The sequence below is a fragment of the Drosophila sechellia genome, chromosome X, assembly GCF_004382195.2.
Source record: "Drosophila sechellia strain sech25 chromosome X, ASM438219v1, whole genome shotgun sequence".
Taxonomy (NCBI): Eukaryota; Metazoa; Arthropoda; class Insecta; order Diptera; family Drosophilidae; genus Drosophila; species Drosophila sechellia.
In genome coordinates, this window is record NC_045954.1 from 8,496,139 (window position 1) to 8,509,696 (window position 13,558).

At 39.2% G+C, this 13,558-nt stretch overlaps 1 protein-coding gene across 1 annotated transcript; it reads left to right on the forward strand.

Annotated features, from left to right (window-relative positions):
- The first annotated feature begins 8,633 nt into the window (after nucleotides 1–8,633).
- On the forward strand, nucleotides 8,634–13,504 carry LOC6619786 (dihydropyrimidine dehydrogenase [NADP(+)]). The gene is made up of 5 exons (XM_032724375.1): nucleotides 8,634–8,809; nucleotides 10,120–10,183; nucleotides 10,243–13,047; nucleotides 13,106–13,263; nucleotides 13,334–13,504. The coding sequence occupies exons 2-5, from the start codon at nucleotides 10,139–10,141 to the stop codon at nucleotides 13,419–13,421; spliced, it is 3,096 nt and encodes a 1,031-aa protein (XP_032580266.1). The 5' UTR covers nucleotides 8,634–8,809; nucleotides 10,120–10,138; the 3' UTR covers nucleotides 13,422–13,504.
- The last annotated feature ends 54 nt before the right edge of the window (nucleotides 13,505–13,558 follow it).

Here is a 13,558-nt window from a genome sequence, read left to right on the forward strand (position 1 = left end):
CCATATTTGGGTAATTATTTCGAATGTTTTGATCAAAATACCAAATATTTTTTTCACACAAAATCTGGGAAAATATTTTTGGCAATAAACTGAATTTTCAAATTGACTTTTTTGGCTATAACTTGACTAAAAATGGTCACAGAGCAAAAAGGAATACCATTTTGTACTCCTTACAACCAATACTAACAACCCCTTTCACTTTTAAGCTGATTTTGTGAAATTAATTTTGGCCAAATTTTCGCTTTTTTTGTAAGGGGTACCATCATCAAAATTTGCAAAAAAATGAAACATCCTAGAATTCCCAAACTTGAATGCAGATCGATTGGGATTTAAGAAACAAACTCAACGAGGTATGACATTCCATATTTGGGTAATTATTTCGAATGTTGTGATCAAAATACCAAATATTTTTTTCACAAAAAATCCGGGAAAATATTTTTGGCAAAAAACTGAAATTTCAAATTGGCTTTTTTGACTAAAACTTGACTAAAAATGGTTACAGAGCAAAAAGGAGTACCATTTTGTACTCCTTACAACCAATACTAACAACCCCTTTCACTTTTAAGCTGATTTTGTGAAATTAATTTTTGGCCAATTTTTCGCTTTTTTTGTAAGGGGTATCATCATCAAAATTTGCAAAAAAATGAAACATCCTAGAATTCCCAAACTTGAATGCAGATCGATTGGGATTTAAGAAACAAACTCAACGAGGTATGACATTCCATATTTGGGTAATTATTTCGAATGTTGTGATCAAAATACCAAATATTTTTTTCACAAAAAATCCGGGGAAAATATTTTTGGCAAAAAACTGAAATTTCAAATTGGCTTTTTTGACTAAAACTTGACTAAAAATGGTTACAGAGCAAAAAGGAGTACCATTTTGTACTCCTTACAACCAATACTAACAACCCCTTTCACTTTTAAGCTGATTTTGTGAAATTAATTTTTGGCCAATTTTTCGCTTTTTTTGTAAGGGGTATCATCATCAAAATTTGCAAAAAAATGAAACATCCTAGAATTCCCAAACTTGAATGCAGATCGATTGGGATTTAAGAAACAAACTCAACGAGGTATGACATTCCATATTTGGGTAATTATTTCGAATGTTTTGATCAAAATACCAAATATTTTTTTCACACAAAATCTGGGAAAATATTTTTGGCAAAAAACTGAATTTTCAAATTGACTTTTTTGGCTATAACTTGACTAAAAATGGTCACAGAGCAAAAAGGAATACCATTTTGTACTCCTTACAACCAATACTAACAACCCCTTTCACTTTTAAGCTGATTTTGTGAAATTAATTTTTGGCCAAATTTTCATCAAAATTTGCAAAAAAATGAAACATCCTAGAATTCCCAAACTGAATGCAGATCGATTGGGATTTAAGAAACAAACTCAACGAGGTATGACATTCCATATTTGGGTAATTATTTCGAATGTTGTGATCAAAATACCAAATATTTTTTTCACAAAAAATCCGGGAAAATATTTTTGGCAAAAAACTGAAATTTCAAATTGGCTTTTTTGACTAAAACTTGACTAAAAATGGTTACAGAGCAAAAAGGAGTACCATTTTGTACTCCTTACAACCAATACTAACAACCCCTTTCACTTTTAAGCTGATTTTGTGAAATTAATTTTTGGCCAATTTTTCGCTTTTTTTGTAAGGGGTATCATCATCAAAATTTGCAAAAAAATTAAACATCCTAGAATTCCCAAACTTGAATGCAGATCGATTGGGATTTAAGAAACAAACTCAACGAGGTATGACATTCCATATTTGGGTAATTATTTCGAATGTTTTGATCAAAATACCAAATATTTTTTCACACAAAATCTGGGAAAATATTTTTGGCAAAAAACTGAATTTTCAAATTGACTTTTTTGGCTATAACTTGACTAAAAATGGTCACAGAGCAAAAAGGAATACCATTTTGTACTCCTTACAACCAATACTAACAACCCCTTTCACTTTTAAGCTGATTTTGTGAAATTAATTTTTGGCCAAATTTTCGCTTTTTTTGTAAGGGGTACCATCATCAAAATTTGCAAAAAAATGAAACATCCTAGAATTCCCAAACTTGAATGCAGATCGATTGGGATTTAAGAAACAAACTCAACGAGGTATGACATTCCATATTTGGGTAATTATTTCGAATGTTTTGATCAAAATACCAAATATTTTTTTCACAAAAAATCTGGGAAAATATTTTTGGCAAAAAACTGAAATTTCAAATTGGCTTTTTTGGCTAGAACTTGACTAAAAATGGTCACAGAGCAAAAAGGAGTACCATTTTGTACTCCTTACAACCAATACTAACAACCCCTTTCACTTTTAAGCTGATTTTGTGAAATTAATTTTTGGCCAAATTTTCGCTTTTTTTGTAAGGGGTACCATCATCAAAATTTGCAAAAAAATGAAACATCCTAGAATTCCCAAAACTTGAATGCAGATCGATTGGGATTTAAGAAACAAACTCAACGAGGTATGACATTCCATATTTGGGTAATTATTTCGAATGTTTTGATCAAAATACCAAATATTTTTTTCACACAAAATCTGGGAAAATATTTTTGGCAAAAAACTGAATTTTCAAATTGACTTTTTTGGCTATAACTTGACTAAAAATGGTCACAGAGCAAAAAGGAATACCATTTTGTACTCCTTACAACCAATACTAACAACCCCTTTCACTTTTAAGCTGATTTTGTGAAATTAATTTTTGGCCAAATTTTCATCAAAATTTGCAAAAAAATGAAACATCCTAGAATTCCCAAACTTGAATGCAGATCGATTGGGATTTAAGAAACAAACTCAACGAGGTATGACATTCCATATTTGGGTAATTATTTCGAATGTTGTGATCAAAATACCAAATATTTTTTTCACAAAAAATCCGGGAAAATATTTTTGGCAAAAAACTGAAATTTCAAATTGGCTTTTTTGACTAAAACTTGACTAAAAATGGTTACAGAGCAAAAAGGAGTACCATTTTGTACTCCTTACAACCAATACTAACAACCCCTTTCACTTTTAAGCTGATTTTGTGAAATTAATTTTTGGCCAATTTTTCGCTTTTTTTGTAAGGGGTATCATCATCAAAATTTGCAAAAAAATGAAACATCCTAGAATTCCCAAACTTGAATGCAGATCGATTGGGATTTAAGAAACAAACTCAACGAGGTATGACATTCCATATTTGGGTAATTATTTCGAATGTTGTGATCAAAATACCAAATATTTTTTTCACAAAAAATCCGGGAAAATATTTTTGGCAAAAAACTGAAATTTCAAATTGGCTTTTTTGACTAAAACTTGACTAAAAATGGTTACAGAGCAAAAAGGAGTACCATTTTGTACTCCTTACAACCAATACTAACAACCCCTTTCACTTTTAAGCTGATTTTGTGAAATTAATTTTTGGCCAATTTTTCGCTTTTTTTGTAAGGGGTATCATCATCAAAATTTGCAAAAAAATGAAACATCCTAGAATTCCCAAACTTGAATGCAGATCGATTGGGATTTAAGAAACAAACTCAACGAGGTATGACATTCCATATTTGGGTAATTATTTCGAATGTTTTGATCAAAATACCAAATATTTTTTTCACACAAAATCTGGGAAAATATTTTTGGCAAAAAACTGAATTTTCAAATTGACTTTTTTGGCTATAACTTGACTAAAAATGGTCACAGAGCAAAAAGGAATACCATTTTGTACTCCTTACAACCAATACTAACAACCCCTTTCACTTTTAAGCTGATTTTGTGAAATTAATTTTTGGCCAAATTTTCATCAAAATTTGCAAAAAAATGAAACATCCTAGAATTCCCAAACTTGAATGCAGATCGATTGGGATTTAAGAAACAAACTCAACGAGGTATGACATTCCATATTTGGGTAATTATTTCGAATGTTGTGATCAAAATACCAAATATTTTTTCACAAAAAATCCGGGAAAATATTTTTGGCAAAAAACTGAAATTTCAAATTGGCTTTTTTGACTAAAACTTGACTAAAAATGGTTACAGAGCAAAAAGGAGTACCATTTTGTACTCCTTACAACCAATACTAACAACCCCTTTCACTTTTAAGCTGATTTTGTGAAATTAATTTTTGGCCAATTTTTCGCTTTTTTTGTAAGGGGTATCATCATCAAAATTTGCAAAAAAATTAAACATCCTAGAATTCCCAAACTTGAATGCAGATCGATTGGGATTTAAGAAACAAACTCAACGAGGTATGACATTCCATATTTGGGTAATTATTTCGAATGTTTTGATCAAAATACCAAATATTTTTTTCACACAAAATCTGGGAAAATATTTTTGGCAAAAAACTGAATTTTCAAATTGACTTTTTTGGCTATAACTTGACTAAAAATGGTCACAGAGCAAAAAGGAATACCATTTTGTACTCCTTACAACCAATACTAACAACCCCTTTCACTTTTAAGCTGATTTTGTGAAATTAATTTTTGGCCAAATTTTCGCTTTTTTTGTAAGGGGTACCATCATCAAAATTTGCAAAAAAATGAAACATCCTAGAATTCCCAAACTTGAATGCAGATCGATTGGGATTTAAGAAACAAACTCAACGAGGTATGACATTCCATATTTGGGTAATTATTTCGAATGTTTTGATCAAAATACCAAATATTTTTTTCACAAAAAATCTGGGAAAATATTTTTGGCAAAAAACTGAAATTTCAAATTGGCTTTTTTGGCTAGAACTTGACTAAAAATGGTCACAGAGCAAAAAGGAGTACCATTTTGTACTCCTTACAACCAATACTAACAACCCCTTTCACTTTTAAGCTGATTTTGTGAAATTAATTTTTGGCCAAATTTTCGCTTTTTTTGTAAGGGGTACCATCATCAAAATTTGCAAAAAAATGAAACATCCTAGAATTCCCAAAACTTGAATGCAGATCGATTGGGATTTAAGAAACAAACTCAACGAGGTATGACATTCCATATTTGGGTAATTATTTCGAATGTTTTGATCAAAATACCAAATATTTTTTTCACACAAAATCTGGGAAAATATTTTTGGCAAAAAACTGAATTTTCAAATTGACTTTTTTGGCTATAACTTGACTAAAAATGGTCACAGAGCAAAAAGGAATACCATTTTGTACTCCTTACAACCAATACTAACAACCCCTTTCACTTTTAAGCTGATTTTGTGAAATTAATTTTTGGCCAAATTTTCATCAAAATTTGCAAAAAAATGAAACATCCTAGAATTCCCAAACTTGAATGCAGATCGATTGGGATTTAAGAAACAAACTCAACGAGGTATGACATTCCATATTTGGGTAATTATTTCGAATGTTGTGATCAAAATACCAAATATTTTTTTCACAAAAAATCCGGGAAAATATTTTTGGCAAAAAACTGAAATTTCAAATTGGCTTTTTTGACTAAAACTTGACTAAAAATGGTTACAGAGCAAAAAGGAGTACCATTTTGTACTCCTTACAACCAATACTAACAACCCCTTTCACTTTTAAGCTGATTTTGTGAAATTAATTTTTGGCCAATTTTTCGCTTTTTTTGTAAGGGGTATCATCATCAAAATTTGCAAAAAAATTAAACATCCTAGAATTCCCAAACTTGAATGCAGATCGATTGGGATTTAAGAAACAAACTCAACGAGGTATGACATTCCATATTTGGGTAATTATTTCGAATGTTTTGATCAAAATACCAAATATTTTTTTCACACAAAATCTGGGAAAATATTTTTGGCAAAAAACTGAATTTTCAAATTGACTTTTTTGGCTATAACTTGACTAAAAATGGTCACAGAGCAAAAAGGAATACCATTTTGTACTCCTTACAACCAATACTAACAACCCCTTTCACTTTTAAGCTGATTTTGTGAAATTAATTTTTGGCCAAATTTTCGCTTTTTTGTAAGGGGTACCATCATCAAAATTTGCAAAAAAATGAAACATCCTAGAATTCCCAAACTTGAATGCAGATCGATTGGGATTTAAGAAACAAACTCAACGAGGTATGACATTCCATATTTGGGTAATTATTTCGAATGTTTTGATCAAAATACCAAATATTTTTTTCACAAAAAATCTGGGAAAATATTTTTGGCAAAAAACTGAAATTTCAAATTGGCTTTTTTGGCTAGAACTTGACTAAAAATGGTCACAGAGCAAAAAGGAGTACCATTTTGTACTCCTTACAACCAATACTAACAACCCCTTTCACTTTTAAGCTGATTTTGTGAAATTAATTTTTGGCCAAATTTTCGCTTTTTTTGTAAGGGGTACCATCATCAAAATTTGCAAAAAAATGAAACATCCTAGAATTCCCAAAACTTGAATGCAGATCGATTGGGATTTAAGAAACAAACTCAACGAGGTATGACATTCCATATTTGAGTAATTATTTCGAATGTTTTGATCAAAATACCAAATATTTTTTTCACAAAAAATCTGGGAAAATATTTTTGGCAAAAAACTGAAATTTCAAATTGGCTTTTTTGGCTAGAACTTGACTAAAAATGGTCACAGAGCAAAAAGGAGTACCATTTTGTACTCCTTACAACCAATACTAACAACCCCTTTCGCTGATTTTGTGAAATTAATTTTTGGCCAAATTTTCGCTTTTTTTGTAAGGGTACCCTCATCAAAATTTGCAAAAAATGGACAAAAAATAGAAATTCCTTTTTTGAACACAGTTCGATTGGAAATTTAATTACGAGCTCAACGAGGTATTACATTCCATATTTGGACCATTTTTTTTAATGTTCTGATAAAAAAAACGGATGTAGTGATCAGTATTGTGAAGCTACTGGGTATCCGGCCAATCGGCCCCTGTTTTCCTGAAAAATGTAGTTGCGATGGCGCCATCACTCTCAGATCTTCGGCCCTCAGACGGAATTATACCAAAGTCTGGGATGCCACCCAAATGGGGAATGAGCGATGTGACGATGGAACTGACAAGCTGTCCGGCCGAATCCTAATCCCTGTGAAAAGTGGGGAAAGTGAATGGTGGAATCCGGTAGTGAACACGTTCTGCCGAGACGAAACGCATTTGAATTTCGGCATGCATTTTGAAAGTAATTTATTAACCCGCCTGCATTGTGTATTAATTAAGCGTTCTGATTTACTACGCACGGAGTGGGGGTAATCTCTGGCCCCCTGCAGTCCCGAATTATTTATTTCACTTTAATGGGCAGCCAGTGGGGGCTGGCAGGCGTTAGTGGCGCCTTTCCGGGGATTTAGGCTACTGCAAACATCTCATCCATCTGGCCATTCAGCTAGAGATTATGCCAAGTTGATGGCCAATGTCACGGGCCAGTGCCAATGGAACTTGGCACTCAGCAGAATGTCTGATAGTTAATGGCCGAAATGATTACACTTTAATGGCAGATAAGTCAAGAAACCCCAATGCTCATGGCCAAAAATAAATGCTAGGAAACACAACGCACTTGTATATATTTTATAAGATTTAAAAAAAACTATTTGTATTCTTTTTGTTAAGCACAACACTTTAGAAAAGCATTTAAACTATTGCATACTTCTCGGCCAAAGTTTATGTAAAAGTTTATGTAGATAAAAGTCCAAAAAGTAAAGTGTCAAAATGCGAACTTCAATTTGATTTGATTTCAAAAACGAACGAATGACGCTTATAAATGTTTAGCTTTTCAGCGGTAATTTAACAAATATGCTAGTATATTTTTTAAAAGTTATAATAGAAGAACGATATATATATAATACAAATCCCCTAAAATAGCATTCTTTTGGGCTGTGAATATATGAATGAAATGATGTAATGTGATACAGCAAACTCTCCTAAGTGAAACTACCTGATATTCAACTAATTAATATTTATTTACAAAGTACTAGCATTCTTCAAAATGTTACATCTTATCAGGCATTAAATAATCTTTATCTGAGATTAGAAAACTGAACAAATAATATTCATATTTTCATAATTCGTACCATCGCAATTATAACAGCATTTATTTGAAATTCTGTAGGAGTACGCTCTACTGAATATTCACTGTAGCAAATTGTAAAGTTGATTCAAGCGAAACTGAGAGCAAAGAGTGTACAAACAAAACTAAGGCGATCGAATAGCACGCCCTGAAATACATTATCTACACTAAGAAAAGTTCGAAGAGATACTATCTTAGAGATAAAAAAGGGATAGTGATAAAATCATAAAATCAAATGCAACACATTAGTGTTTGATAAAACTAAACCTCAAAGATACATTTAAGAGATGTACTTTTAAATTCAAAATAGATCTTATGTCGTTATAATAATGTGTGTTTTTCTAAGTGTTCAACAACGTAAACAAACAACTTTTGCAAATACATACTAGACTGGAACTACATATATAAGAATTATTAGAGAAAATATTTAAGATATACTATTATTAAGACTAATACTTATTAGTACAGCAACTTAACCTCATATTGTGATATCATTGCGATTCTAAAGCTGTTGTGGGTAAAATCTGGTGGATCCCCCCTTTGGGAACTAGGCTACGCCCCTGTGTAATGGGAAGATCGAACAGCGACGTTGGCAGCGACGCCGACTGCGACGCAAAACCGAGTTAACGACGATTTGGAAATCGTTCTCCAAGAGCATTTTCAATTGGGCGTTTCCAGTGTGAAGACCAATTCGAATTTTTCGTGTTTTTTTCGCCAAACTGTGTCAGCCGATTTTCTCGAGCAGCTAGTGAATAGCTATTATTTTTTTTGCTGTGCTAATCTAAAGATTCTAATAAAAAGTGCTCATAAATTAGCTAATAACGTTCCTTCGATCGGTATGTATTGCGGCCACTAATTTTGGCTAAATGACCAAAAAGAAAAAAAAACATCTAACAATCAAACGAAATGAAACCCAATTTAAGCATAAGCATCTCGAATTCTGAACTTGTTTTTCGCATTTCGCCATTAGCATATAAAATATATATACCATCGTATAATGAAAACATATTCAAAAACTTGCCGGACCACGAAGCCAAACTGATAATGAACAAACAGCAGCTGGCGGCTTCAACTATTATGTCAAAAATAAACAAATACATCTATAAAAATTCTTAATCAGCGCGCTAGAGTGTGCGCGAGAGCGAGAGGGCGCGCGGCGCCGAGGGAGATAGCGCGTGTTACAAAATATTAAATGAATTGAATTCGATTGAAGGTCTCTGTAAAGCAAACGCTCCACGTTTGTGTGATTAAATGGGTACTATTCACAAAAAGCCTAGTAAGTGGTAATGTGAGAATGGTTAATTTAAAATGAACTTTATTATCGTTCATAATTAGGCTAATAGCACTACTCACATTCGGTTTACTTACCATCAATACACTGTACTCATAGATAATGAAGATAATACCAGCGATCTGTTTACTTTGTATTAGGCACATGCTTTAAAGATACAGCTAAAGGCATACAAAGCAACTTCCGCCTTCGATTTGCAACGGTGACAGTTTTTTTAAATGCGTATTACTTTACAAAGTTTGTTCATAATATTTGTGCTAATTCTCAAAGTTAAAAGGGAAAGCAACAGTAGAGCATGTATTTCATTTATGCTAGCATGAGATACTTAACCTGCTAGATACATAAAATAAATTGACTTTTTCTACTCAAAAAAGTCCGTAGAGTGTTTGCCCCATTATCGCGAACAAAAAAAAAGGCGAAACGGGCCCCCTGATCGTAACCTTCGCCGGTTCCTAATCTTTCCTCTTCGTGGGGTGGCACCATTTATTTTGGGGTCTGAAACTTTTGGAGGAACAACAGCAGAAACAGAAGCGTATAAAAAACCGGGTGGTGCCAATATGCGTTCCATCATAAAGCCATCATAATCTCCGCCGGCCGTCGTAGCCTTGACTGATAAATGATAACGCCCTCATACATAGATGATAAGGCCAATGGTGTGGCATTAGTGCACTTAGATACAGCGTCTTGTCCAGGATCGGTTGGGTTTCGAGTGGGGCAGCGATAAGACGACTGGGAGTCGCGATTCGCGATTAGGGTATTCTGGCTGCGATGCGATAGGGATAGGGTAGTTCGCCGATCTGCACGTGGCCACCAACCGCAGCCTGTAATCCAAATGTTTCGCTTCTTCATTACCAGGTGAAACAGTGCCAGCAAGATGAGTCCGCCCCAACTTTTGAGCAAGGACTCCCCAGACATTGAGGTAGGTCCTGGGTCATGATTCCCTTACGTTGATAGTGAAACCCTTTTCGTAATTCCTAGGATCTGCTGTCGCTGAATCCGCGCGTGAAGACGCAGTGCTCCGTGGTGGCCACCAAGCAGACGAAGGAGAACAAGAAGCACTGGAAGCGCAATGCGGACCACGCTGCTCCGCCCTGCACCACTCTGGCCAACGACTTCTCGGACATCAAGCACACCACATTGTCGGAGCGCGGAGCTCTGGAGGAGGCGGCCAGGTGCCTCAAGTGCGCCGATGCTCCGTGCCAGAAGTCCTGTCCCACGCAGCTGGACATCAAGAGCTTCATCACGAGCATTGCCAATAAGAATTTCTACGGCGCCGCCAAGGCGATCTTCTCGGACAATCCGCTGGGCCTGACCTGCGGCATGGTCTGTCCCACCAGCGATCTCTGCGTGGGCGGATGCAATCTGCAGGCCTCCGAAGCGGGACCGATTAACATTGGTGGCCTCCAGCAGTTTGCCACCGAGGTGTTCAAGAAGATGGGCGTGAGACAGCGAAGGACACCGCAAGCGGAGGCCAATCCGCTGTCGCAAAAGATCGCCCTCGTGGGCGGCGGACCGGCATCGCTATCGTGCGCCACCTTCCTGGCCCGTCTGGGCTATCGGGATGTGACCATCTACGAGCGGAGAAGCTATCTGGGTGGCCTGAGTGCCGCTGAGATTCCCCAGTATCGTCTGCCCATCGATGCGGTTAACTTCGAGATCGATTTGGTTCGCGATCTGGGCGTACGCATCGAAACGGGTCGCTCGCTGGCCACCAAGGATCTGACCATCCAGGGACTCCTGTCCTCCGGCCATGATGCCGTCTTTGTGGGCATTGGCCTGCCGGAACCGAAGCTGAATCCCATCTTCGCTGGCCTTCAGCCCAGCAATGGTTTCTACACCTCGAAGAACTTCCTGCCCTTGGTGTCGGATGGCTCGAAACCGGGCTTGTGCGCCTGCAAGGCAGCCGCCGGCTTGCCCAAGCTCCATGGCAATGTGATCGTTCTGGGTGCCGGAGATACGGCCTTCGATTGCGCCACCTCGGCGCTGAGATGCGGAGCTCGGCGTGTGTTCGTAGTCTTCCGGAAGGGATCCTCCGGCATTCGTGCTGTGCCCGAAGAGGTGGAGCTGGCGCGTGACGAACGCTGTGAGCTGTTGCCATACCTAAGTCCACGCAAAGTGATAGTCAAGGATGGCCTGATCACCGCCATGGAGTTCTGTCGCACGGAGCAGAACGAAAACGATGAGTGGGTGGAGGATGAGGAGCAGACGCAGCGCTTGAAGGCTAACTTTGTGATCTCTGCCTTTGGATCTGGCCTGGAGGACCAGGATATCAAGGCGGCACTAGCGCCGCTGCAATTCCGCGGCGAATTGCCCGTGGTGGACAGGGTGACGATGCAGAGCAGTGTGAAGCAGGTGTTCCTCGGCGGAGATCTCGCTGGAGTGGCCAACACCACAGTGGAGTCGGTCAATGACGGCAAGGTGGCCGCCTGGAGCATTCATTGCCAGCTGCAGGGCCTGCCACTGGACACGCCGGCTGCACTGCCGCTCTTCTACACGGACATCGATGCCGTGGACATATCGGTGGAGATGTGCGGCATCCGGTTCGAGAATCCCTTTGGCCTGGCCTCCGCACCGCCCACCACCAGCACGGCCATGATCCGGCGCGCCTTTGAGCAGGGCTGGGGCTTTGTGGTGACCAAGACTTTCGGTCTGGACAAGGATCTGGTCACGAATGTCTCGCCGCGCATCGTCAGGGGCACCACGTCGGGCTACAAGTATGGACCGCAGCAGGGCTGCTTCCTGAACATCGAACTGATCTCGGAGAAGCGGGCCGAGTACTGGCTGAAATCGATTGGAGAACTGAAGCGTGACTTCCCCGAGAAGATCGTGATTGCCAGCATTATGTGCAGCTTCAACGAGGACGACTGGACGGAGCTGGCCATCAAGGCGGAGCAGTCGGGTGCCGATGCCCTCGAGCTGAATCTATCGTGTCCCCACGGCATGGGCGAACGAGGAATGGGCTTGGCCTGTGGCCAGGATCCCGAGCTGGTGGAGCAGATCTCTCGCTGGGTGCGAAAGGCGGTCAAGCTGCCCTTCTTCATCAAACTAACGCCAAACATCACGGACATCGTTTCCATTGCGGCGGCCGCGAAGCGAGGAGGAGCCGATGGCGGATCGGCCATCAACACCGTTCAGGGACTGATGGGCCTTAAGGCGGACTCCACCGCCTGGCCGGCGATTGGCAAAGAGCAGCGCACCACCTACGGCGGCGTCTCCGGCAATGCCACTCGTCCGATGGCTCTGAAGGCCATCTCCGACATTGCCAACCGTGTACCGGGATTCCCCATTCTCGGCATCGGTGGTATCGATTCCGGCGAGGTTGCGCTGCAGTTCATTCATGCGGGCGCCACTGTTCTGCAGATCTGCTCCTCCGTACAGAACCAGGACTTCACCGTCATCGAGGACTACTGCACGGCCCTGAAGGCACTGCTCTACCTGAAGGCCAATCCGCCACCAGTCGATGGTCCCTTCTGGGATGGCCAGTCACCACCCACTCCGGTCCACCAGAAGGGCAAGCCCGTTGTCCGTTTGACCGGCGAGGGCAAAGCCACGCTGGGTTTCTTTGGTCCCTACCAGCGGCAGCGCGACATCAAGATGGCCGAGCTGCGAAGCCAGAAGGGAGCTCTTTGGGATGCCGAGCAGGTGAAGGGCACTCCTCCGGCGGTCAATGGAGCACCCAACCCGGCGCCGAGAATCAAGGATGTGATCGGAGCGGCGTTAGACAAGATCGGGTCATACAACAAGCTGGATAACAAACAGCAGAAGGTGGCGCTCATCGATGATGTGAGTGTTGAGTTATCATCAAAGTATCCAAATCTCTAATTGCATCCTTGCTTTCCAGGACATGTGCATAAACTGCGGAAAATGCTATATGACCTGCGCCGATTCCGGCTACCAGGCCATCGAATTCGACAAGGACACCCACATTCCGCATGTGAACGACGATTGCACGGGCTGCACACTCTGCGTCTCTGTTTGTCCCATCATCGACTGCATCACGTAGGTTCCCCAAAGTCACCAGCATCGTATACTGGTTAACTAACTATATTATGTATTCATATATTTTCAGCATGGTGCCCAAGAAGATTCCGCACGTGATCAAGCGAGGAGTCGAGGAGAAGACCTTCTACACCCACGCTCTCAGCCAGTGCCAGTAAAAGTCCCTAGTTCTACGCGAAATACTGATAGTAAATTCCATCTATATAATTCAATTAAATAAAAAAACATGTTTCAAAAGCAACAAATGGGTTTTACCCGTATTTTTTATACGAAAGCCGTTGTAGCGAAAATAACT

Coding starts and splice junctions, on each gene's coding strand:
- LOC6619786 (XM_032724375.1), top strand. CDS start 10,139: ATGAGTCCGCCCCAACTTTTGAGCAAGGACTCCCCAGACATTGAG. Junction 13,048..13,105: donor AGGTGGCGCTCATCGATGAT/GTGAGTGTTGAG, acceptor CTTGCTTTCCAG/GACATGTGCATAAACTGCGG. Junction 13,264..13,333: donor CCCATCATCGACTGCATCAC/GTAGGTTCCCCA, acceptor ATATATTTTCAG/CATGGTGCCCAAGAAGATTC.